This window comes from Bombus terrestris, chromosome 5 (genome assembly GCF_910591885.1).
Source record: "Bombus terrestris chromosome 5, iyBomTerr1.2, whole genome shotgun sequence".
NCBI lineage: Eukaryota > Metazoa > Arthropoda > Insecta > Hymenoptera > Apidae > Bombus > Bombus terrestris.
The window spans coordinates 12,416,618-12,440,239 of NC_063273.1; the positions used below are offsets into that span (position 1 = coordinate 12,416,618).

The 23,622-nt window shown below is 33.3% G+C and overlaps 2 protein-coding genes and 1 long non-coding RNA gene across 10 annotated transcripts; 1 reads left to right on the forward strand and 2 right to left on the reverse strand.

The window, feature by feature from the left end:
- Positions 1-117: 117 nt before the first annotated feature.
- On the reverse strand, positions 118-2,590 carry LOC100648247 (DNA polymerase epsilon subunit 2). Of its 4 annotated transcripts, XM_048406097.1 has the most exons (6): positions 2,465-2,590; positions 2,299-2,373; positions 1,958-2,233; positions 1,315-1,858; positions 514-1,197; positions 118-440 (listed from the first exon to the last, which is right to left on the reverse strand). In XM_048406097.1, exons 3-6 carry the CDS (start codon positions 2,023-2,025, stop codon positions 165-167), a joined length of 1,572 nt encoding a protein of 523 aa, XP_048262054.1. In that variant the 5' UTR covers positions 2,026-2,233; positions 2,299-2,373; positions 2,465-2,590; the 3' UTR covers positions 118-164. The 4 variants fall into 4 exon arrangements, with proteins under 4 accessions (XP_048262054.1, XP_048262055.1, XP_048262056.1 ...); XM_048406098.1 differs by having other exon boundaries at positions 1,958-2,373; XM_048406099.1 differs by lacking the exon at positions 2,465-2,590 and having other exon boundaries at positions 118-396; positions 2,299-2,439.
- Positions 2,591-2,732: 142 nt separating this feature from the next.
- Positions 2,733-3,737, forward strand: LOC105665805. The gene is made up of 2 exons (XR_001098763.3): positions 2,733-3,281; positions 3,343-3,737. It is a non-coding gene; the product is annotated as an uncharacterized LOC105665805 (long non-coding RNA).
- Positions 3,738-3,852: 115 nt separating this feature from the next.
- LOC100647930 (cyclin-dependent kinase-like 4) lies at positions 3,853-23,443 on the reverse strand. 5 transcript variants are annotated; one of them, XM_048406100.1, is made up of 7 exons: positions 23,301-23,443; positions 23,075-23,231; positions 18,137-18,326; positions 5,309-5,656; positions 4,692-4,958; positions 4,424-4,582; positions 3,853-4,243 (listed from the first exon to the last, which is right to left on the reverse strand). In XM_048406100.1, exons 2-7 carry the CDS (start codon positions 23,140-23,142, stop codon positions 4,094-4,096), a joined length of 1,182 nt encoding a protein of 393 aa, XP_048262057.1. In that variant the 5' UTR covers positions 23,143-23,231; positions 23,301-23,443; the 3' UTR covers positions 3,853-4,093. The 5 variants fall into 5 exon arrangements, with proteins under 5 accessions (XP_048262057.1, XP_020718957.2, XP_003395870.1 ...); XM_020863298.2 differs by lacking the exon at positions 18,137-18,326 and adding an exon at positions 21,282-21,369 and having other exon boundaries at positions 23,075-23,428; XM_003395822.4 differs by having other exon boundaries at positions 23,075-23,422.
- Positions 23,444-23,622: the final 179 nt, after the last annotated feature.

The window sequence follows — 23,622 nt, forward strand, 5'->3', positions numbered from 1 at the left end:
ACTTAGCTTATGAGAGCTGTGATGTGAAAATATATACTGTATAAAATCGGCATGCAATTGTTCATAGAGGGGTAGAAGGTACAGTAAATTACTATTATTATTGAATTTACAAGAATATTTTACTTGTTGATACTTTATTTTCAAACGTCAATAATAATTTGTTGTTAGACACCATCCATATCTTTGGGAATAGCACAATGTTCAACTAAATTTAGCGCTGGAACATATACTTTGAAGGAATGATCGTTTTTTGAAAATGATCCTGGATTGATTATATGACAATTAGAATACGTAGTTTCATATGCTTCAAATCCATCTGCAGTTACAATGAGATCTGGAGTAGGATATATTTGTAATGCATGGTTGTATTTCCAATATATAGGTAACATTGGAAGACTTAAAGGAGTCAAATGAGATTGACAGATAATTGATTTTGCATACTGAAACATTTAGCAAAAATGAAGTTACACATTTTTATACAACATACATAATCAGTAATATAATAAAGCTTACATGGTCGTGAATATTGCCGTGAAATGGAAAGTAAAGAGTATTCCTACACATTTTCGTTAAAATATCTCCCCTTAGCACCACAATTTCTTTTGTACAATACTGAATTCTACATGGATTAGTAGCAAATATTGCCCCAGGTATACTTTTTCTAAAATCTTCTGTAAGATTTTTGGGCAGTGGCAATTTTGGCAAAATTTTTGGTGATCCAATATCATCTGTTGCAGGTACAAAAATAAATTTGGAAGTTTGGTTTATGTCTGGATATTGTATTATTATATCAGCAAGATTTTTTAATCCCTCTATCAATTTTTGCCTGCTTGACGGTTTTGCAGGAAAACTTAAAAAATGTCCACATAATACAAAAGCTATAGGTGGATATTCAGAATATCCTTCCAACATAATTTTAAATTTGCGTAAAACAGTTTTATCATCCAACCACATTTCGGATATAAAAACAATCATTCCCTCTTTGTTACTTTCTTCATAAGTTTTTAGTTTTTCAGAAAGTTTCAAAGAAAACTCGCTCAAACCACCAAATGTATTAGCATTGCCAAAATCTACACGTGCATTACTAGATGATTCTGCTGGTGGAAAACCTAAATTTTTCACATGTAAAATACCGTCCTTGAAATCTCCATCAGCTATTACTATAGAGCATTCCATGATCAAACCATCCTGAAATCTGTATACAAATATTAAGGAAAGTGCGATTAACAGATAATTGATTTAGCATACTGAAATATTTATAAATATTCATGTTTACATAAATAATTACATATATCTGGAGTTTCAAAAGGATATTGCTTTTTGTAAATCAACTTTTATTGTACCTCCCGTGTCTTCCAAATAATATTGACCTTCTACTAATTGAGAGAGAAGACCCATAACATAAACATTTCCTTCTTTACTTCCACTCAACAGATGTTCAATCGGTATTAATTCAATCCAATCTTTTTTTTTTTCACCAGGCATTGGAGGAGTAAATAATTCATGTCTCATAGTTCTGTACCAAAGCAACTCAAATCTATCTTTAAAAAGTATGGATTTATATTGTGCTTCGGCAACCAGATTTGGTGTTACAGTTTCCAAAACAAATTTGTTCTCAGACAACTCATATTTGATTCTAGGTATATCAAATACATCTATAACATTTAGTATTGTTTCTGTATCCTTTAACGCATTGGGTTTTATACATTCTTCTATTGCTAGCTTCAAATTTTCAGTGGTTATCTGTGTATCACTTAAATTTTGAGCTAAAACTTGCTCTACTACTTGCATCAGCCACATTTCACGATCATTTTCTTCTACATTTAGAAGTTCCTTAGCAAGTGAAACGCTAAGTTTCCTAGACAACAAAAAATTTCATTCGTAAAAATTAAGAAATAAAATTAAGATTTGTTATGCTTATATAATATTATATGTAATACATTAAAAATTTATATACCTTGGAAGTACAAGTCCGTATAACGAAAAGGTACTTCGTACCGCATTTATTAATTTTTCACCAGGCATAATTACACATGCTTATGTTACATTTATATACATTATATCTTACGGAAAATATTTCGTTTAGATTCGAAATATTGATAATATCATAAAATTAACAATAAATAAAAATATAAAATAAATATTAAGCTTTCATATAACACTATTACTTTCATCTAATCGATCTAAAGTCTAAAGAATATTAAATATTATCGCAACAATTCCCCGCTTTTTGCTGAAATATATATATATATATATGTGACTTATGTTATCCTAAAACCATCTAAAATTTCCACTTACAAAATATTTTCTGGCTGAACTTCGTCTTAATGGAAATAAAACTATTACTATTTAGTAGTTTTTAATGCGTAGAATCTGAAAATGCAATTTTTAACTTTAGGAACCCAGCGATTCAAAAGTTATGCGTATATAAAGTTGAGCATTTTTAACGTATTTAATAGTTTACTTTGACGTTATGTTGCCTTCTATCCAAGATTCGTCCAATGAGTGTAGTCGCTGGCTGTAACAAGTGTATGTATGTACAGGCTACGTTAATATGTCACTTTTTGATAAAGTTCATTTACATTATGCGTCAACACTTTAATTATAGACATTAAAAATGTTTAACTTTACATATGCGTAACTTCTGAACTGCTGGATTTCTACAACTAGGACTTGCATTTTCAAATTTTACGCATTGAAAATTATTAAATAGCAACAAAAAAAGCCAATAATTTAATTTTCATTAAAATAAAGTCTTCTTTTTCTAACTGTATACAGAGTTATGTAGTTAGTTAATTTTTGTTCTCTTTGTAAGAGCTAGAAGAATTGGAGGACGAGGAACGATGCTTTGGCTTCGCTTTTGCATCGGAGATGGCACGTTAAATTCCCCTATACTCTATAATCTGTCCAACGAGACAGGGCAGTAAATGCAAATAAGACTTGATTGTTGCGGTTGCAACTATTGGCTACTGACTAGTGACATTTGAGAGTTTCATTATTGTTTATTATTTTAACTGCATGACTTTTCAATTACAGAGTGTTATAATTAATAATTGATAAGTGACAATTATCAAATTACTACGAAACGAAATTCATGGAAAATTTTAATAGAGCATATAAAATATGATTAGCCAATCAATTTTAAATACACTTAATATATTTAGGTTATGTATTATATTCAAGTACGATCAAGTATGGACGATTGTAGTGCGATAGATCGTGATTGTAATCTATAAGTATTAAAACACATTGTGATTAATTACACATTGATAAAAAATTTTGTAAGTGATTATGAAATATATTTTATTTACGAAAGATATCTTTTATATGTAAGTTTTTCAGGAAGATAATATAAATCAGGTTTAATATACATACAAGAGATATAGCTGGATATTTTCTGTTTTATATAAACGTAAACAAAAAGATTATATAAAAATGGATTATCAGTTATGGGTGATTACTACTGCCTTTATTGGTCTTCATGTTGTGTGGTATAAAATACAATGTAGAATACCAGAAGAAGATCGACGTCCACATCCCTTTGTAAGAGTCTATCAGCAGATTATGAAGAAAGATAGTACATAATTAGAGATAATATACTTGTATAATGTGTAATAAATGTTGTCAGTATGTAAAGTCTGTAGTATTAAACTACTTTAATGAAGTAATAATATTTATTTAGTTAGCATAAAAAATAGGATGATAATGATTAATAAAATTAAGAAAAGATAAACTTATATGAAAGGCTGTATTCTGTAATTAACTTTCAAGAAGAACAATCTATTAATATATGTGTATCTTATAAATAAATATATAAATATATATATATATATATAATAGTATACAATAATATCATTTTATACAAAATTTTATTTTAAGATGTATATATAATATAGATACAATATATATATGATATTGAAATCATATTAGTTATACAAAATCTCTTCAGAAGTTATAAACACAAACGTGCAAAACAAAAATAAAATTTATTAACAATCATTAATTGATATAATGAAAATCTATAAAGTTTAAATAAATAGACAAATAAATATATATGTATACGTGTATAATTATAATACAATCACAGAGGAGCTTAATTACAGCCTTTAATCATAGGCAGATGATCGAAATCCTGCTGCTGATGATGCATGGAGGAGCTTCTCGGCCGATTTTCATTTTGACTATGTACCGAAGCACCAGGCTTGGGAAGTTGGGGTAATACCATTTGACTGTAATTACTATTCTAAAATACAATAGATATATAATAGGTAAGGGTATTTTTGTTACTTATTTTGTATGCAATATATTATCTTGTTGTATATTTTAGTATTTGATATAAATCTTGTAGTAAGAAAAATGTCATGTATCTTTTCTATCTGGCTCATTATTCATTGTATTCTTGCTATTATAAAATTGTACATACTCGTGATCGATCTCGATATTTTTTAAGCTTATCGAATTCCTCCATTTCAACTTCGGGCATTTTGAAATGAAAATTCTCAAAATAAGAATGTTGTAGAAGTTGTTCACAAGACCATCTTTCGTCAGGATCTTTGTTCAAACACTTCTTAAGAAAGTCAAGCTGTTAGATGAAATGAATGGAATCAATTAAATCTTCCTATGATCAATTTACTAAAAATTTTTTATTTAAACCGTTTATTTAAGATAAAGAAAGCAATGTAAAAATTCACCTGTAGAATTGTATTGCCTCTATTAGGTAGAACAGTTTCGAGGGGCGTGAGGGTTTGAGGAGTCGGTAAAGTGATACCAGCGAAAAATTCATTTTGCTGAAAAATAGCTATGTGTCTCGGTAATAAGTCACCAATAGTCCTTCGAATTAAATACAATTGATCCACGTCTGATTTTCCTGGCCATAACGCTTCTCCACGTATTAATTCTGCGAAAACACAACCAATTGCCCACACATCGACTGGTGTACTATATTGAGTATCTCCTACCTGTTGAAGAACACGTTCTCTTAGTAATTAAAAATAATTTAATTATTATAATAAGTCAATAAAATCTAGAAGTACGAAAAAGATCCAAGCAGAATACGAATAAATATTATTAGTGAATTAATTAATAAAATACATTATTTAAACGAATCAAAAAAATATATAATTTTTTTATTAGTATACTGAATTAATATCTATATTAATTTTATTTTTTGTTTTAACCAATTTGTCGTTAATGTCATGCACAAGATTTCAACGGTTAGAGATAATGAATTATTAATAACAAGTACGTATAGAATGGAATCTTAAAAAATTAATGGAAAGAAATGATTATATTATGTAAAAAAAATTACCAGCAGTTCAGGCGCTCTGTACCATCTAGTTGCGACGTATTCTGTGTAATTTTCACCAGGACTGAGCATTCGTGCGAAACCAAAATCGCACAATTTCACTACGCCATCGGCTGTAATTAAAATATTTTCCGGTTTTACATCCCTGTGAACGCAACCTAGTCGATGACAATACGCGATGCCCTGCAGAATTTGCCATGTAAGCTGCTTCGTAGTGATTTCTGGACACCCGCTCGGATATCTCTCCATCTCGTTTAGTAGCGTGTACTCGCAGTATTCGAAGACTAGGTGCAATTTCCGTTTCCGTCTGAAGACCTCCAGAAGATTGACTAAATTCGGATGTTTCAGATTCTAGAAATCAAATTACCTTTATAATCAGAACGTTTTTTAAATATACTGCATGTAATACAATGAGTTTGGGAAACTCAAGGATTAAACAATCAACAGTTCAACTTTTTTTGGTACAACAGTGTGAAAGTGACATATAAAAGAAAGTTTAAGATTGATACATTATGAATTACAGTAATTATTATACTATATCGTAAGGTAAAACTACGCGAATTAAGTATAAGATCGTTACTCAAGCGTTATGTTGATTCGAAATAACAGAAGTCGCGTAGGATATTCTTCGACGTTCGTCCGTGTTGATTGTATAAAGAATTTTTTTTTTTTTTTTATTCATTTATTGAAATTCACAATTTGTCCAATTTGAACATTTGGTAGAATTTTTTAACAGTTATATTAACATGTTGGTGGCTACCCCCGGCGGGGTATCACCCTCGCGATTGCTAGGTTATATCCTTTATGAGGTCTGCTGGGTGCTTCCTTTTTAGCCTTCTGTCTATGTTTATGGTATTGAACGTTTCCGCAGCTAGCCGGTTTGGGTGTGTTCCTATTCTTGATTTGTATTTTTCTGAGTATCTGCTAATTTCTTCCTTGACCGTTGGGATTCCCAGGTCCCTCCGGATGTCATCATTTCTAACGTACCATGGTGCGTTTACTATTGTTCTAAGGATTTTAGCTTGTATTATCTCTATTTTGTTTATATGGCTCATTGTTGCTGTCCCCCATAGTGGTATTCCGTACGTTCAGATTGGTTTTATGATCGTTTTATATATTTTTAATTTATTTTCTATGCTTAATTTGGATTTTCGGCTTGTTAGCCAATGCATTTGTCTCCTTGTTTTCTGTATTTTTTCTACTATTGATTTGGTATGTAGTTTCCATGTGAGTTGTGTATCTAAGTGGAGTCCTAGGTATTTGACATGCTTTGTTTGTGTTATATGCGTGCTGTTCAGTAGGATGTTTGGTGGTATCTTTTTTTGTAGCGTGAATGTAATATGGTTGCATTTATTGGGGTTTGCTCTTATTTGTTTTTCTTGTAGCCACTTTTCTATTTTTGTGATATGTTCTTGTAATATTTTGACTGCCGTTTCTGGGTTAGTATGCCTGACTAGTATAGCTGTGTCGTCCGCGAATGTCAGTACTGTGCTATTGGTAGTTGTTGGTATGTTCGCCGTGTATAATGTGTATAGTATTGGGCCTAAGACGCTTCCTTGTGGTACCCCTGCCTTGATGTCTTTAACTTCAGAATGTGTGTCCATGATTTTTATTACGAATGTTCTGCTGCTTAGGTAGGATTTTATTAATTGGTGTATTTGCTCCGGGAATTGTTTCCTAATTGTTTGTAGTAGACTTTCATGGTTAATTTTATCAAATGCTTTCTCTATGTCCATAAAGAGGGCTGTGCAGTATTCCTTGTTTTCTAGTGCTATTATTATTATTTCGTTATAAGCCTGTGCATTTGCTCTATCGTGGAGTGTTTGTTTCTGAAACCAAATTGGTGATCCGGTATTAGCTTTTTGTCTTTATTATTGTTTTTATCCGGCAATATATTATTTTTTCCAGTATTTGGGAAAATACTGGAAGGAGTGATATTGGTCTGTAACATGCACTTTGGTGTGGGTCTTTGCCTGGTTTATGTAACATTTTGATCTGTGCTAATTTCCATGGTTTGGGGAAGTATTGAATTCTTAGAATTGCATTGAATATTATCGTCATTAGTCTTATTGCTTTTGGCGGAAGGTTTTTCAAGATTTTACCATTGATTAGGTCGATTCCTGGCGCTTTGTTGTTTTTTGTTTTATCAATTATGTTTCTAATTTCTTGTGCTGATGTTTTAGGTATGGTGTATTCCTTGTCGGTTGTGATAATAGTGGTTTGCGCATCCTCCTCCGTACGACTTTTGAGGTTGCTGTTGTTGATAATGTGTGGTGTGAATGTGTTGCAGAGGTGGTTGGAGAATTCTTCAGCCTGTTCTTCGTTGCTTCTTACCCATGTGTTATCTGCTTTTCTGATTGCTGGGACGGGTATTATTGGCTTCTTTATTTTTTTCGTGGCTTTCCATAGTGAGTAGTTGGTGTTCTCGTGTGTAGAGACTGTCCCTATGAACTTTGCGAATTCGTTATTGTTGTACTCCTTTATTTTGTTTTTTATTTCCTTTGCAAGTTTGTTTAGGTGTTTTTTGTTTTCTCGAGTTCTGTGTTTTTGCCATTTTGCTTTCGCTTTTCTTTTTTCTCTAATTTTGTCGAGTATTTCTTGCGGAATTGTTATTGTTTGGCTGCTGACTGATTCGGGTGTAGTGGTTGTCCTTGCTGCTTCTTGAATAGTTGCTGTCAATGTTGCTACTGCCTGTTCTATGTGTTCAGGAGTTTTCAATGGGATGTTGCAGTTTATTTTGCTTTCTATTATTTCTTTGAAAGTTCGCCATTTGGTGGATTTATTGCATAGTGTTACTGGTTTGCTATAAAGTATTGGTTTGTTTCTGTATTCAATTATTATGGGTGTATGATCGGAGCTGAGCTCGAGGTTGGGTGTTATTTTTAGTTTGTTTGTGTTTAGTCCCCTTGTAACTGCAAAGTCCAGAAGATCTGGTTTTTTGTTCAGGTCAGTCGGCCAATATGTCGATGTTCCTGTGGATAATATATTGAGGTTATTATTTCTAATGTATTTTTCCAGTGTTCTGCCTCGAGGTGTAGTGTTTCTTGATCCCCATAGCGTGTGCTTTGAGTTGTAGTCTCCCGCTGCGATGTATTTGTCCCCTAGGTGCTGGAAGTATTCTTCCCACATTTGTGATGCTATTTTGTGTCGCGGAGGCACATATACTGCTGACAACTGGAAGTAGTTGCTGCTAGTTTGAACTGTAACGGTGGTTGCTTGTAAATATTCCTTATTAACTTGGCTGTGTAGATAATGTTTGATATCGTTTCTGACTATCACTGCTGTCCCTCCGTGAGCTTTTCCTGAGGGGTGTTTGGTATCATATATGATGTAGTATGGTATTTTCATGTAACTTTTTGTAGTGAAGTGTGTTTCTCAGACAAGTAGTATGTCTATATTGTTATTGTATATGAATGTTTTAATTTCAAGGGCCCGTTGTTGTAGGCCGTTTGAGTTCCAGGCTGCTATTTTTAGCGTGTCCGTTTTTATTTTTTGCTTAGCACGTTTGTAAGTAGTTGTAGCATGACTGTGATTTGTTGGGTTTGCTGTCTGAGTACTGCGTTTTGTTCGCTTATCATTCTGGTTAGCATTTCGGTGTTCTTTATGGATTGTTTGAGCAGTTCTTTGACTTCTGCAGTGTCGTTGTTACTATTGTTGTGGTATTGGTTGTCTGTGTGTGTCGATTGGATAGTTACTTGCGCGTAGCTTAGACTACCAAAGATGTTGGTGCTGATGTGTTTAGTGTTTATTGCGTGTTCTGTATTTGGTATTGTTTCGGGTTTTGTGCTGTTCTGTTGGACTTGTATGTTAGTGTTTGTCCTGCTTCGTAGGGGCGGGAACAGTTTGCGTTGTAATTGTTTCCTAGCTTCGCAACCTTTATAACTGGCTGGGTGTTTTCCGTTGCAGTTATAGCAACTAACCTCCTCTATTTTTCCCATGGATGGGCAGTGTATCGTAAGATGATTTTTTGCGTCCAATTTTTGCTAGTTCTTCGCTTATTTTGTCGGTATTTGTTTTTGGGTGTAATCCCCTGATTACTGCTTTGTAGCTTTTGTCGGATTTGAGCTGGTAGGTGTGATACGCTGCATTTTTATCCTTTAGTGATCTTGTCACTTTTCTGAATGTGTCTGGGGTGTTGGTTTGCACTTTCACCTGGTCTATTTTTATCTGTTTGATAACATAGTTATCTTTCCCTGCAGTGTTGTTTAGTAGTTCAATGAGGGGGTCAGTTATTTTCGCATCTATGTATATTGGTGGTGGTTTAGGAATGCGGTTTGTCGGACTTTCCGTTGGGCCCGTTGCTATCTCTTCTGGCAGTGCGCGGAATGAATTATGCAGTTTGATATCCTGAAGCCATTGTTTTTTTTCCAGAGTTTCGGTTTTCCTCCCGCTTGCGAACGGGGTTATCTTGCGTTTTTTGCTGGAAGTTGCCATCGTCCAGCTTTCTTCGTGGTGTGTTGGTTCATTGTCCTCTTCGTCGGCTTGTGTTATTTCCATGTTATCGTCTTTTTTCTCTACATATGTAGAGTCTGTAACTCTATTTATAAAATATGTATCTCCTGAGTTGGTTATTTTTATTGGTGGAATCTGCATGATCTTACGTTTTGTCGATGGGCGTTTACTTTGACCCTTTCTCTTCTCTCTTGCCGCACTTTCACTGGAGCACTGTTTCGCACGTCCGTTTAGGTCGCCTGCACAGGCTGAACTGACTGTATAAGGAATGAGTGAGAATAATCCTAAGTGTCGGAATCATGAAACCGTTAGGGCCCGCTAGTCCACGATGCAGGAAGGGAGTGGGCTTCATTTATATTATCTTCAAGTGTTCGTCTTCTCGTCTTGAAAAGTTTCGCCAAAGACGATGAAGGTGTCACGTAAACTTGAGGGTTGGATGATAAAGAATAAAATAGCTGAATCGTAACACAACTATCAATTTTGCTTTTATTAAACTTTATTATGAATTCAGCAATCACAATGGAATACACACTAAATTAACACACGTAAATCACAATTAACTCCAACAACTTTAAGTAAAACCTAGTTACACTGATACGTTAAGTACGCAACTAGTCTAAGGGTAGAAACCCGGTAAAAAGATGTCCACTATTCCAAAGATAGAGACTGAGTAATGTTTAGTGACGGTGATGTGGTGGAGGAAAGCTAGGGGTGAGTATGTCTGAGGCCACGAGATGAGCTGATTCGTTAAGGACAATTTTGGTTAGGAAAGCGAGGGCGATAGATATTGTTTTTGATTGGAGCACAAGAATCCTGGTGGACTAGGAAGGGTCTTAGCCGCCCTTGAGAGAAAGTTGCTAACGGAAAATACCGAATGTGAGAAAATTAATTTTCCCGTATCTTCTCGTAGTAAACAAAAATTTAAAGAACATTGGAAAAAGAAGATGCTTGTTTTTGGTCTGAAGGACCTTAATTATGAAAATGCCAAGATTTATTGGTGGGTCCTTGAGTCTATTGAGGGTACGCAGTAAGGATGCGTAGACATCTGGATGCCATCTTGCCCTCGGTGTGTGGCCTGGTCTCTGTTGTGAATTGAGATTTGGTTGATGTTACAAAGGCCTGGCGATTATTCCCGACATTTGAGTTTCACGTTTTCTTACAATATTGATAACATTCATCTATTCTGCACTATATGTACCATATGTTATATTTAGGTACATAATTATTTAGAAACCTACCGCCATTTTTTATTTCGATGAGTTCTTAATATATTGTCGAGAACATGATTCTAAACAACTTTTTCCTATGCATATAACCGTTGCTCTGTACTAGTTTCCGAGACATTCGCAAGAAGGTTTTGTTTGCTGGTGAGTGCCGAAGTGTGCAGACGTGTGTCCAGTGCCCTGTGAAGTTCACAAAACAACACGTGACGCCCATCTGTCGAAAGCGAATCCAACAAACCTAGCCAAGTGTTTGCAAACGTGCTAGTGAAAAATCCAACGCTACTAAGCTCTGATCGGAATCACAGCCTCTCGACTAGTTATTTCACATTGAATTAACTAGATCGACGATGGCCCAATCATCCCAAACGGGAGCTACAGAGCGTAGTTACAACAACGCTGCTCTTTCTCCCCCGTGGCAAAGGGACAATATACCCCTCTTTGCGAACGACCCTCTAACGAAAAAACGTAAACTCGAAGCCAGCAGGACCAATGTGAGCAAAAGGCAACCCAACCCGCCAGCCAGCCAAGTGACCACCCACAACAGGTTCGCGATACTGGAGGCTGATGTCGCTATGGACACAACTACAGAGGTAAATAAACAACTTACACAAAAAACCCCCCTCCCCCGCCAATCTTCATCGATGATGTCATTGACATCCAATCAATGACAAAGACAATCCAAAAAGAAATCGGCAAGGACGAATATAAATTGAAAATCAACAACAACAGCGTAAAAGTCCTGCCGGCCAACCCTGACGCATATAGGAAATTAACGAAGTTGTTAAAAACCCTGAATGCCAACTTCCACACTTACCAACTCAAGCAAGAAAGACCATTTCGAGTGGTGCTACGCAATATCCATCACTCAGTCGACCTAGACGAACTAAAGTTCGAACTTCAAAATCTTGGCCATGAGGTAACCAACATTAGCAACATTAAACATAGAATCTCAAAAAATCCACTATCGCTATTTTTCATAGATATAAAACAAAAAGAAAATAACAAAGAAATCTACAACGTCAACCGGCTGATGAACTCCATAGTTAAGTTCGAACCACCTCTTGTAAAGAAAGAAATAGTACAATGCAAAAGGTGCCAAAGGAACGGCCACACGCAGAAATACTGCAATCATAACTTCCGGTGCGTAAAATGTGCAGGTAGTCACCCCACAGACCAATGCACTGAATCCCCAGAAACCCCCGCGAAGTGCATCCACTGTCAAGGAGAGCATCCTGCGAACTACAAAGGATGCTGAGCCTATAAAACGCTACATAATATTAAGTAACCAAAACTAAGAACCAAGGAGATTACCATACAAGAACCAAGACCCCAAAAACTCACCACACCATCAATATCCTATGTGCAGGCAACACAAGGAAACGTAAACAACTCGAAAAACCACAGTGAACACACAGAAAATAGTACTCCCACCCCACAAAACATAGACAGCTTCACCAGACTCGAAAAACTTATCGAGAAGCACACTGAGCAAATTAACAACTTACTGTCACTACTCACACTCTTCATGGACAAATTCATACGCACAGAAGCAAAATAAAACCAATGCGAATAGCTCTGTGGAACGCCAACGGTCTAGTTCAGCACAAATTTGAACTAGAACTATTCTTAAAACAACAGCAAATCGACGTAATACTCATATCCGAAACCCACTTCACCGACAAAAACTACCTCAAAATACACGGCTACAACTTCTACCATACCCAACACCCCAGTGGAAAGTGCATACAGCGGCACCGGAATCATCATCAAATCCAGCATTAAGCATTACGAGCTTCCAACATTGCAGAAAGACTATCTTCAAGGCACAAGCGTAGCAATAGAAGACTGCCATGGTACAATCACCACCTCAGCAGTATACTGCCCTCTCAGACACTCGATTGCTAATGAGAACTTCGACAGCCTCTTTGACGCCTTGGGCAATAGATTTATAGCTGGAGGAGACTATAACGTCAAACATACCCAATGGGGCAGCAGATTTGTCACAGCAAGAGGCGAAAACCTCCTGAAAAGCATAACCACCAACAATCTCAACTACCTCAACACATATAAACCTACATACTGGCCCACTGACACTAACAAAATCCCCGATTTACTCGACTTCTTCATAACCAAAAATATCTCACCCAGATATGTCCAAATCAACTCCTCGACTGAACTCTCTTCCGACCACTCCGCCGTAATAGCAACGGTCGGTTCAGCAGTAATCGAGAACCCACCTAATGGCCTTATTCACAACCAACTCACCAACTGGCAGCTCTTTAGAGAAATCTTTAACCGCTCAACCTCTGCCTCAATCTCACTAAAAACAAAGGCAGATATAGAAACTGCCACAGAATACTTAAACACGAGCATAATAAACGCCATCCGCTCCTCAACACCTACCAAGACTTCCATCAGTAAACACGAATACCCCCATTACATATTAAACAAAATTACAGAAAAACGAAGACTAAGAAGAGTATGGCAAACCCATAGAACACCGGACGACAAACGCAAGCTAAACAACGCAACCAGGAAGTTAACTAAAATCATTAAAAAATTCAAAAATGATCCAAAAGTACCTCGTCAATTGGTCCCCCTCTGCCGACCCCAACTACTCACTATGGAAGGATTCCAGGAAACTCACACGTCCCCCCCCCCAAATAATCCCTCCAATTGACTGTCCGTAAGGCGGATGGGCACGAAGCCCTATAGAAAAAGCCAACCTCTTCGACAACTACTTATCCAACATTTTCAAACCACATTCCTCCAATACCGCTCCGGAAATAACAGAATACCTGCATTCTCTCTTCCAAATGTCTCTCCCCATTAAACCTTTCACTTCTCTAGAGGTTACCGAATTAATCCATCGTCTGATCCCTAGGAAAGCACCGGGGCATGATCAAATAAGTAACAAAGCAATTAAGGAACTACCTGTAAAAGGGATTGCACTCATTTCTTCAATCTTCAACGCAATTCTTCGCCTTGAATACTATCCCAAAACCTAGAAAACGTCACAAATTACGCTCATCCCTAAACCCGGAAAACCAATACACGAAACTAGCTCCTATCGCCCAATTAGTCTTCTACCCACTTTGTCAAAACTATTCGAAAAGTTGCTAACGAATCGACTCCTTCCATTCCTAGAGGATCTGAAAACCCTTCCAGATCATCAATTCGACTTTCGGAAGCAGCATTCCACAATAGAGCAAATCCACCGAATGACACACAATATCAGCCAAACCCACGAAAAGAAAAAATACTGCTCAGCGGTATTCCTTGATATTCAACAGGCATTCGACAAAGTATGGCACGAAGGGCTTCTTTACAAACTTAAAATGTCCTACCACACACTTACTACTCCATCCTAAAGTCCTACCTAACCAATAGGCAATTCATGGTTAAATACGCAGACGTCATTACCACAACTTTCCCAATAGAAGCGGGCATACCCCAAGGCAGTGTCCTCGGACCCCTTCTATTCTCCATCTACACTGCCGACTTACCAATATCAACAGGAATAACCATAGCAACATTTGCCGACGACACAGTGATATTAGCGTCCCACGCCAACCCGACAATAGCCTCATCCACTCTCCAGCGAGGTCTCGACTCAATGGAAAAGTGGTTCCACAAATGGGGCTTCAAAATTAATGAAAAAAAATCCACACATGTAACCTCCACGCTGCGAAAACAAACCTGTCCACAGGTCTGCATTAACAATATAACAGTTCCCAACAAGGACACAGACAGATACCTGGGCATGACTCTGGACAAGAGATTAACCTGGAAACAACATATCTTAGACAAATCTAAACAACTCAGGGACAAACTCAAAAAATTTTATTGGCTCATTGGCCGTCGCTCCAACCTAAGCACGCAGAACAAAATTACGCTCTATAAGACCGTAATAAAACCTGTCTGGACCTACGGAATCCAACTATGGGGAACAGCAAGTAATTCCAACATTGAAATACTCCAACGCTTGCAATCGAAAACGCTAAGATCCCTATTAAATGCACCCTGGTATGTTACCAACGAAACAATCCACCGTGACCTCAAGATACCTACAGTCAAAGATGAAGTATACAAGTCCAGAAGCAGATATAACACAAGAATCAGTAACCACCACAACCCATTAGTCACCCAACTACTTAACACGACGGACCAGATCCGCAGACTAAAAAGAAAATACCCTTTAGATTAAATCCTTAGATCCTATTAGAACCAACAATATAAAACTATTATAAACCATATCATTATATCACGCCAAATGAAGTTACTGAAAATTCTCAACGAGAATTGATTGTAAGTATTCTAATAAATAAAAAAAAAAAGAAAAAATTCGCAAGAATCAATCGGTACCACTACCATAGTACTGTCTGTACAACTGCGTCCGTAGCAATGTATGCGTTAGCATTGGTCGATGACCGCCTCGTAGCGCGCTGTAAATTTAATTAATTACCGTTGCGAATATCTTTTCATATCGTAATATGAAGAATTTAATTAATTATTTTTCGATACTCTATATTCGATTGACAAAATCGTTTTGATTTTCGAAAAAATTTCTTACAGTATTGCATCACATGTAATTGTGAATGATTATTTATATTTGTAAAGTATGGAATAAAAATAAACATATCAATGGATAATGGATATAAACAGATTGCCAAGCGACGAGCGTGTCGGCCTTGTTTATGACCATATCATAGACACATTTTGTAGGGCAGAATTCATTGTAATACTGACAGTTTTTTCAGTTTTCTGCAAATATCTCGAAAATTAGAAGAGTATGACGGTAATATACAAAGGAAGAAGTTGTTTAAAATTTTGATTTCTATTACATATTAAAAGATCATGTAAATCTAAGATGATGTCAGTTTCGTAAATAGTTACCTTTTTATAATATATAAGCTTTCTTTCACCACAACGATTTTGATAATTTCGATATTGATATAATATATATATAAAGTTGTTCATAATGTTGATTTCATATAGTAAAGTTGAGCGATATATATATATATAAGTTATATATATATATATAAGCGATATATATATATTGAGTTATATATATATATATAACTATCGCTCAACAACTTTTTATATATATATATATATAAATATATATATATATTAAAATAAATTAATATATTAAAATATAAATTAATATATTAAAATAAATAATATTAATATATTATAAATAAATATATATATTATATATATATATTTATTTATTATATATATATATATTTATTTATTATATATATATATATTATATATATATAATAAATATATATATATAATATATATATATATTTATATATATTTATATATATATATTTATATATATATAATATATATATATATTTATTTAATATACATATTTATACATATATATACATATATACACATATTTATAAATATATATACATATATATATATTTAATATACATATATATTTATATATATATAATATATATAATATATATAATATATATATATATATATTTATTATATATATATAATATATATATATAATAAATAAATATATATATTAAAATAAATTAATATATTAAAATAAATAATATTAATATATTATAAATAAATATATATATTATATATATAAATATATATATATTATACATATAATTAATATATATAATTATATATATATTATATATATATTATATATATATTATATTATATATATATTATATATATATATATATATATATATATATATATATATATATATATATATATAATATATATATATATATATAGTTATATATATATATATATATATGAAATCAACATTATGAACAACTTTATATATATATATATATATATATATATATATATATATATATATATATATATATATATATAAAGTTGTTCATAATGTTGATTTCATATATATATATATATATATATAACTATCGCTCAACTTTACTTTCCGAGATATTCGCAAAAAATTTTTGGCAGTGTAGGCACCATACACAATAAATATTACCAATAATTGTGCATTCCTAGTGATACGTTAGTATTGGCGTTAGTATTCTTATCTTTTTTTTTTTGTAGTTTATATAGATCTTGAATATATTAAAAAATTATGGAAATCAGAAATTTTTCGCCTTGGTATCGGGGACAGCGTTTGCGATCAAAAGTCGTGTGGTAAAGAAATCGTTAACATCACGCCCCGTATTTGCTGTACGGACGAAAGAAGATATCCTTGAGGCGAAATGTCAGAACAGAGTGGACGCTGGTTTGAATGCGCATATGTTGGAAGAGAACTCTCTGATTATTTCGATAAGGCTAGGTCATCGAGAGCAGAACACGCTAAGATATTGACCGCCACGGTATTGACCGTTGGCCACTTCTTGCAGTCGACGTTGACGGTGAATTTATATTGCTACGTTGCTGTGCAAGAGCACGAATTTTTCTTCCGCGAGCTGATCGATATTCTTAAAAAACTTTAAGAAATGTCAAACATCTATATTTTAATTAAGGCTAATAATACTTTCGAGAATTTCTCCATATTTTTTGAACGAAGTTTTCTTAATTCAAGACTAGCCACTGCGAGCTTTAGTATCTCCAGCCTGCAAGGGATCGTTCACTTAAAGGTATGCGTATACATATGTATATACGTAAAGCGCTAGAACCATGTTAGAAGAAGAGAAAAGTAAAGAAAGACATGAGACTTATTTTCAGATAGTCTGATCCTAACCTTGTGGTATCTAACAGTTTCTTTCTTCTCCACCCTTCTTTTTTGTATACAAACTATAAACATAGGAAAGAAATCTCTTTTCAACTTGTTAAATATTGAAACTGCTGTTCTATTCTGTGATATTATACAATCTCCGCTTTCTTTTAATTTAACTTTCATTTTATCATCTCAAACACAGTATATACGTATCAGATTGATAAACAAAATATCTAAATTTTTCGTGTGGCGATAATATTTATGATAAAGATTACGATGATACAGAAATTTTAAAATGATCATGCTTGTTCTGCTATATCGCTATCATGTGACTTATGTAGTATGACTTGACAATAGATCTTGCAGTAACGATAAGTCAAACGGTAATGATTATATCGTATAGGTAACTTAAGAATTTTACACATTGCTGTATTTTCAAGCATAACGACTGACCTTAAGGAGCCTTATTTCACGCAGTGCGATTTTGCGTATAAGAGGATCATCCTCAGTTTGTTGGAACTTTTTAACAGCTACCAATTTTCCAGTTTGCCGATCTCTACACTGGAAGACTACACCGTAGCTACCCTCCCCAAGACGCGCCAGTCGTTCGTATCGGTCCATCGCCTTGCTTGGCGCGCGTGACCTATAAAAAAAATAATTTCTTTATAAGTAATAATTACAATTGGTCACGAGATACAGCCATATACGTACATAGCCTAATGAGACATCCTACTTAAATATTAATAAGGAAATAATGTTGACATTGAAAGATAAGGGTATATATATATATGTACTTGCTGATTGTACGCATATACTTTATATCATATTTCTTTATTTGTCCTTTTTTAATGTTTCACCGTTTCACAGTGTTGTGTTTCGATTATTTAATTACGTGAAATTTGAAATCTATATTTCGATGCGATCATTATTGAAAGAATTATGAAATAGCGAGAGGTTGCGAAACACCGATATTTTTTACTAGTAGTTGTATATCGAAGTATGTGACATAGTTATGAGTACGATACGGATGTTATCTTCTGTGACACGCGTGTTCCCATTGAAGTGCAATGACAATCGCGATTCATGAAATACATTTCTCACATCACTTACTGGATGAACAGCATAGCACGTAGCTACATATTAACTTTTGATTTTAAAATGTATACATACACTAACGATTAGAAATGAAAATGATTCTTATGTTGTTAATTAATATTGATTATAATCTTCTTAATGTCTGAAATGAAGCAAAAGAACACTTTTGAAAAAGGTAAGTTACTTTCTTACTTTGCCATTGTATTCAAATATGGTCAAATGAGGAGCTTGAAGGATAAGTAATAAATACAAAACGTATTTAATTTGGGAAAACTTCTACGATTTGAAACTTTTTATTTTAAATAATAAAATATCTTATTGTAAGTAGCCGCAAAAGTTTCTAAATTTATAATAATATCTTCTAAGTAAATTATGTTTTATTTTTTGTACTTATACATATTCTTTTTGGGAACAGCTTCACTTTTCCACGGATAAATGAGGAAAATATAGTTTTGTATGCAAATGTAATTGATTCGAAATAAGTGAAAGTGTTCCCTATCTGAGTATTAAGATATGTGCAACTTATACAATTGTCGATAGACGTGATACTAGAAATCTTTCTAACAATAGCGGATAAAACGAAAGTTTCTAGTGAATTTTGGGCTCGTACATACTTTTTATACTTGGCAAGACATGGCAAAGAGGTGAACTGTTGCGCAAAGAGCATGCTAGCACTGTAAAGGCTGCGGACCAGACTGTCTGTATTCTCGCCAATGACCAAGGGTCAAGCTCCCCTGTTTCGCTTTATTCGAATCGGAATTTAGAGCGCAGGCGCCCTTAAATCGCGTAATACAGACCAGCTTGTGTAAAAATCTCATGTCTTCCGAATATTCATATGGAAAATATGTTATTTTGTATAGTGAACAAATGTACGAACAAATTTGTTTTTTATTTAATACTCCACAATGTTTAGTCTTCGATGTGTTTCTCTCATTTTTCTATTTATCTTCATATTTCTCTAATTTTACATGTGCAGTGAGTCACAGAAATATTCGTATTCTTTATAATTCTTTATAATTATTGAATTTAGATAACTAATATTTTTTTTAACAATAAACACTTTGCATTATTTATCGATGGGAATATATATGTAATAATTAAGCTTTTGATCGATATATCGTTTATTGAAAAATAGCAATTTGTTATGATATAAACTCTAAACATCAAATGAAATTGTAATTGCAAGGGTACGAATACTTCTGTGACTCACTTTATGTATATATTATGAATCGCACAAACTTTTAGTGAAAATGTTTTATTTTGGATCTGATATTTTTGTTTTTGATAAAGACTGAAAGGTTATGTAGAATATGTGAGTTTCGTGAGTCTATTGGAAGCTTACCAAAGCGGCACACGCTGCCCATAGTTTGCAAATCTTAAATCGTTGACCATATCGAGACAAGTGGAAACAGTTCATCAGCATATTCGTGTCTTTTTAGCGTTACCAAAGTCAGTGATTCCGGATATTCGATAATTTAGCTATCGTTAAACAGTTAAGACAAAATTAACTTTAAATCGGCAGAAAATGCATCGCTGCCATCAAAAAGGTTAATGGTGTTAATTAAAAACGTTTCAACTGCCCTGCAATGGTATGATATTGAATTGGCTAATTTCGTGAGTCATGAGAATCGAAAATCTATTAACTTCAGTTAATAAGGAACAATTTTCAGTTATCGTCCCTAGTAAGTAAGTAGATTGAAAAATGGTAAGAAATATTTGAAAGAAACCTTCTTTATCGTTATAATAAAGGAAATGATGTCAACATAAATGATGTCACACATATAGTCTGCTGAAGAATAACACAGTTAATATCGTTACTGTTCTCATCAAATAACTCGCGGGTTACCGTCGAGTAAAAAGTAATAGAATTAATTTAGATCTTTTTCCGTGTCGCGTTGCGTTAAATTCATGCAATAATTGTAAATTTTATCTGCTCAAAGAATATTTATTATTATCTAATTCTATTATTCATTATCTATTGCTACTGTAATTATAATCACAATTATAATTATTATTACATTATATTTATTATAATTATAATTATATTATTTGTTATTATTATTGTAAATCCTATGTAAAGTTCTACTTGTTACAAATGTCGGTCGTAATACGAATCCTATAACTATAACATTGATAAGAAGAAATTGATAAAACTCTTATTTTATTTTCATTAATAATTTACAGTAGCTTTCTCCATTATGTTGCAAAAATAGTTCGAATTGTTTGATAATACAATCTTTATTATTAAAGTATTATTATTAAAATTAATACGCGACACATATTCTTATGCAGAAAGTTTCAGCAATAAGAATTGCTTGATTTAGATCGTTGTAAGAAACAAAATCTTGTATCATATGAAATATATATATAATATTCTTATGCATAAAATTGCAAAAAAAAAATTTCCTAATTCATATTGTTCTGTCATTTAGAATATTCGTTATTGTGCAACGTTTATTTTACAATCTATTCATATTTATTTGAACAATTATCTTATACGTACAAAAGTCCCAGAATGGAGTTCATAGGATTTTGATGTTGAAACAGCCTGATTGTTGAACATGCCGAGCGTTACTGAACCCGCTGAAAGACTACTTTACGTTACTGTTGGCTTCTTGATTATTGATAATCGATATTAAGTTGCCATATTGTCCATGTTTAAATGACGACCATGAACCAAGATAGATTGTTTTTAGCGTAGAAACGAAGTGACGCAAATTATGCAACTTTGCATCGAGTTTAGTGGATTTAATAAGACTAGTTGGAAATAATATTTGAATAAAATAAACAGTTTAATTACAACATAGAATAATTGGAAATTTTATATATGGATTCGTCATTTTTTCCCTAGAACTCTGACAATAAGTTTAATCTAGTAAAGATTATATTATGAATGCGCTAAGAAGGGTATGAATTACACTATGATGAAATCTTTAGTGGCATATATTGTAAGTTTATGGCAGAAAATATAGAACAATTATATAAAATATTCATTTTTCGATTAGATTATCTTAATAGCTATAAACGCAACTATATAGATAGAACGAACTACATAGAACCCAAGAACTCATTAGATTTTGAAAAGATTTTTATTTTCCAGGAATTTTATGTTATTCTTGTATTTATGACAAGGTATTGAACGTATAAAACCATCTAGATACACATAATACTATACGAAAAATGGTCTAATACTACTAAAGTATTACGAAGTTTAACATTACAGAAGTAGTTTAAAATTTAATATATCTTAATATTTAATGTAATCATATCCTACAATCAACTTGTACACTATTTTTGTTATTTAATTTTTACGCCATCTTTGTATTATTATTCTTACTATCTGTAGTCGTAATATTTGACACTTTAAAGCAGTATCTTTAAAATAATGAAACTTCATCCTTTGACATTTTAACAAACTGTTCAACGAACTACAACATTGTGTAGCAATTATTGTTTTGCGCTAAGAAAATTGCTCTACTTAGGACTAGTGTCAAAATTTTGTTAATGCATCAACTGTATTTAATGGCTATTCACAACGTTTAATGTATACAATGTGTCTTACGTGTTTAAACTACATAGCAAATATCGATCGATTCAATTCAATGTCAAAGTTAAGTGTTCTGGAAAGAGTAGATCTTCAGATTCCGGTCATGGTATTCTTTACTTATATTTTTCTACCATTCTTTGTTTCAAAAAACGTAAAACTACTTGTAAACAATAAATTTGCAAACAGTAAATGTGAAGTTAAGCAAAATAAATAGAAAGAAATGTTTCATTTTCAAATAAAACTAAAATTGACCATAAACTAAATAAAATAGAAAAATGTCACAAAAATACCATCATGTCATATACATATTAAAATCCGAAAAGACGTCACGAATATATTCACAGATATTCAGATTACGAAAAATAATATATTGGGTTGGCAACTAAGTGATTGCGGATTTTGTTATCATCACCTAATGACAATGTCATTAATAATACGACCACTGCTAATAATAACCAAATAAAACAACTTAGTATTTCTCATAATTCTCTAATATTATATTATATCTAACATTTTATTGTAGATAAAAATGCTATAAATAGAAATTAAATAAAGAAAGGATTTTATTCAATTATTAACAGATTTTCTACTTGAGAAATCATCATCGTCATCGTAAAGTGATAGATTATCAGATTCAAAACTATTCCGCAGAAAAGACAAAAATTATTAATATCGTGCAAAATTTTATGGATATTAAATGTGAAAAGTTGAACAAAGGAAAGATTCGTAACAGAATAGTCAGTGTTTACCTCCTTGGTAGCAGAGGTAGTGTGCTACCTAAAAGCCAAAGCTTTCTATCTTGGAGCCATTTGTCCATGCGAAGGCTTCTCACAGAAATTTCGTCTGTTTGGTGGAATATCCAAAATGCATCGTTGCGAACCTCAGTCTGACTCTTCTTGATCGTGTCTGAGGTGTCAGCATTATCGATAAAAATACCGTGCGGTGTAGTAGTCGTATTATTAGTGACAGCAGTACCTTTCACTAGTGAATCCAACCGATTAAATGTTCGACCATTTGTTTAACTACGTCACTGAGACTGATCAATAATCCGTACGAGTTGCTAGCATTAACTGAGAACAGAATAGTCATGGCATTAAATGAGACTTCGTGTCTCTTCTGTTCTGTTGGCTTTGAAATACCAACGATCATATAAAAAGGTCTCGATGTTCATATACCGAAGCCTAGAGAAATCCGTTCAGAAAGTGAGTAGTGAAAAATCAACATGGAAGACAAGAAGGTTCTTGTTCTGCGCATGCGTGACATAATATGAATGTCTCAGACAGAGACACAGATACTC

Bases quoted from the DNA above. Each gene is read 5' to 3' on its own strand.
- LOC100648247 (XM_048406097.1), bottom strand. From the start codon at position 2,025: ATGCCTGGTGAAAAATTAATAAATGCGGTACGAAGTACCTTTTCGTTA. The intron at 1,859-1,957 runs GTATATAAATTT...TTTGTTGTCTAG, and splicing joins TACGGACTTGTACTTCCAAG to GAAACTTAGCGTTTCACTTG. The intron at 1,198-1,314 runs ATATCCTTTTGA...ATATTTGTATAC, and splicing joins AAGTTGATTTACAAAAAGCA to AGATTTCAGGATGGTTTGAT.
- LOC100647930 (XM_048406100.1), bottom strand. From the start codon at position 23,142: ATGGACAAATGGCTCCAAGATAGAAAGCTTTGGCTTTTAGGTAGCACA. The intron at 18,327-23,074 runs GTAAACACTGAC...TTTTTTTTATAG, and splicing joins CTACCTCTGCTACCAAGGAG to GTCACGCGCGCCAAGCAAGG. The intron at 5,657-18,136 runs GTCAGTCGTTAT...TTTGATTTCTAG, and splicing joins GTGAAATAAGGCTCCTTAAG to AATCTGAAACATCCGAATTT.